The 1,671-nt window shown below is 42.4% G+C and overlaps 1 protein-coding gene across 3 annotated transcripts in view; it reads left to right on the forward strand.

Moving 5' to 3' along the window:
* The first annotated feature begins 86 nt into the window (after positions 1-86).
* The window catches only part of zmat3 (zinc finger, matrin-type 3), a 14,919-nt gene continuing 13,334 nt past the window's right edge, over positions 87-1,671 (forward strand). For 2 of the 3 annotated variants that reach the window (XM_014024997.1, XM_014024999.1), the window contains exon 1: positions 90-601. In XM_014024997.1, coding sequence (XP_013880451.1) covers positions 478-601 — 124 coding nt within the window. In that variant the 5' untranslated portion in view covers positions 90-477. Of the gene's footprint in view, positions 602-1,671 lie in introns of all 3 variants that reach the window. The other variant, XM_014024998.1, reaches the window with a different exon arrangement.

Genomic DNA, 1,671 nt, shown 5'->3' on the forward strand with positions numbered 1-1,671 from the left:
TTATTATTACATGTATGAGTCTTATTTGGATTTATTTTCTTGCAGATCTGAGTCATTCTTCTCCAGCTCTGGTGATCTGAGTGTACCACAGAGGTGTAACATATTTATACAATGTGTCATTATTGCCACCCATGCAAAGAAGCAGCATCGGAAATGGACCGTACCAAGACGCATAGGGACCCTGCAAGAACCTCGGCTGRATTTAAGAGCTGAGAAATATCCTGTTTCGCAAACAACTAAATTCCCGTGGACTTTTCTTGGGGGAAAAACTAAACGCGACGCGTAAAAAAGCCGGTCATTTCCCGGCATTCTAGTGCGCTGTCGCCCGTTTGGATTTGGCTCGGTTCTGCAGAGCTTTCCCCCACCCCCCCTCCAGTGAAAGGCGCAGTGTGTGCGCGGTGGTAGGGGCTGTCATCCTGTCTGACCGCCCGGGTTTCTCGGAGAGGAGAAGTTGGCAGAGAGAGGGATGTTCCGGCGATGATGGCGCTGCAGCTGAGGAGCGGAGATGCAGCCTTCTACCAGCGCGCAGAGTACTGCAGGAACTACACTTCACCGCCTGTCAGCTACAATGACAGCAGCCATTATCTTGCACGATTGCCAGGTAAGTGGGGAACAAAAAGCGAGCTAACTGAAAGTCTCACTGTGCAAAGATTGGTTAAAATCTAAAAAGAGAAATGAATTGAAGATGGTAAAGAGAAAGGTGAGCTGCCCTGATGCTGTCATGTTGTGGGSTTCAGCCATCATTCTGAGCATCATTCTGCAGAAGAGCTCTTTAAACCAGATTTCAGATCTGAAATCTGAAACAAACAAAAAAAAAAACAGCATGCACCTGAAGCGGTGCAGCCAGAGGAGGTGCGAAAGCCTCTTTTTTTTTTTTTGCACCGCTTGATCTGCACAAATGACATGTGGCAATWAGTGTTTGTCATGCACCTGCGTACTCGCTGTCAAAATGCTTTTCTGTGCTTCAGGGATGTGAGATTCTGATCATGGTGCACGGCAGGTAAATGATGAGTAATCCACTTTGTAATGATCCATGAAATGGTCTGGCCTCCAAACAGATCAAGGTTTAGAAGTTCAAATGAGCAATCAGAAAAAGACCCATCCTAATTCTGTCATCAGTCAAGTGATTCACTTCACGTTTACTCTGCAAAAATTCTCCATCTATCCAAGTTTTCCCATTTTGAATCCAGCTAAAAAGTATTTTGATCTTGTTTTAAGAAGAGCAGAATGTTAGATTATTAGCCTGAAAATGGTCCTTATTTCAAGACATTTTACCAAATGCAATTTTCTTATTCAAATGTCAGATTATTTCGCTTAATTTGAGTCCAGTGGCGTAACTAGGCCTATTTCAGGGGGGCTGGAACCCCCCTAAAATATTTTAAAGCCCACCTAAATTGTTTTGGTGTTAAAAAAATGTTGTTGTTTTTTTACAAAAATTCAATATGATGTGGTCAGAATAAAAAACCATTTAATATTTCATTATTAACTAAAATATATGATCATAAATCTGTCAGTTTCCCTTTAATTTATAGTGTCAGGTAGAGATCCTTTTTGGTGTGTTCCACTTGTTCATTATACTCCCCCACCACATGAAATCCAGTCCACGTTTTTCCTGTAACCTTAGTAGCAGTGTGCTAGCAAGTTTACACACAGTGTGTGTGTGTATGTGTG

Source organism: Austrofundulus limnaeus, unplaced genomic scaffold (genome assembly GCF_001266775.1).
Source record: "Austrofundulus limnaeus strain Quisiro unplaced genomic scaffold, Austrofundulus_limnaeus-1.0 Scaffold450, whole genome shotgun sequence".
In the NCBI taxonomy this organism is placed as follows: Eukaryota; Metazoa; Chordata; class Actinopteri; order Cyprinodontiformes; family Rivulidae; genus Austrofundulus; species Austrofundulus limnaeus.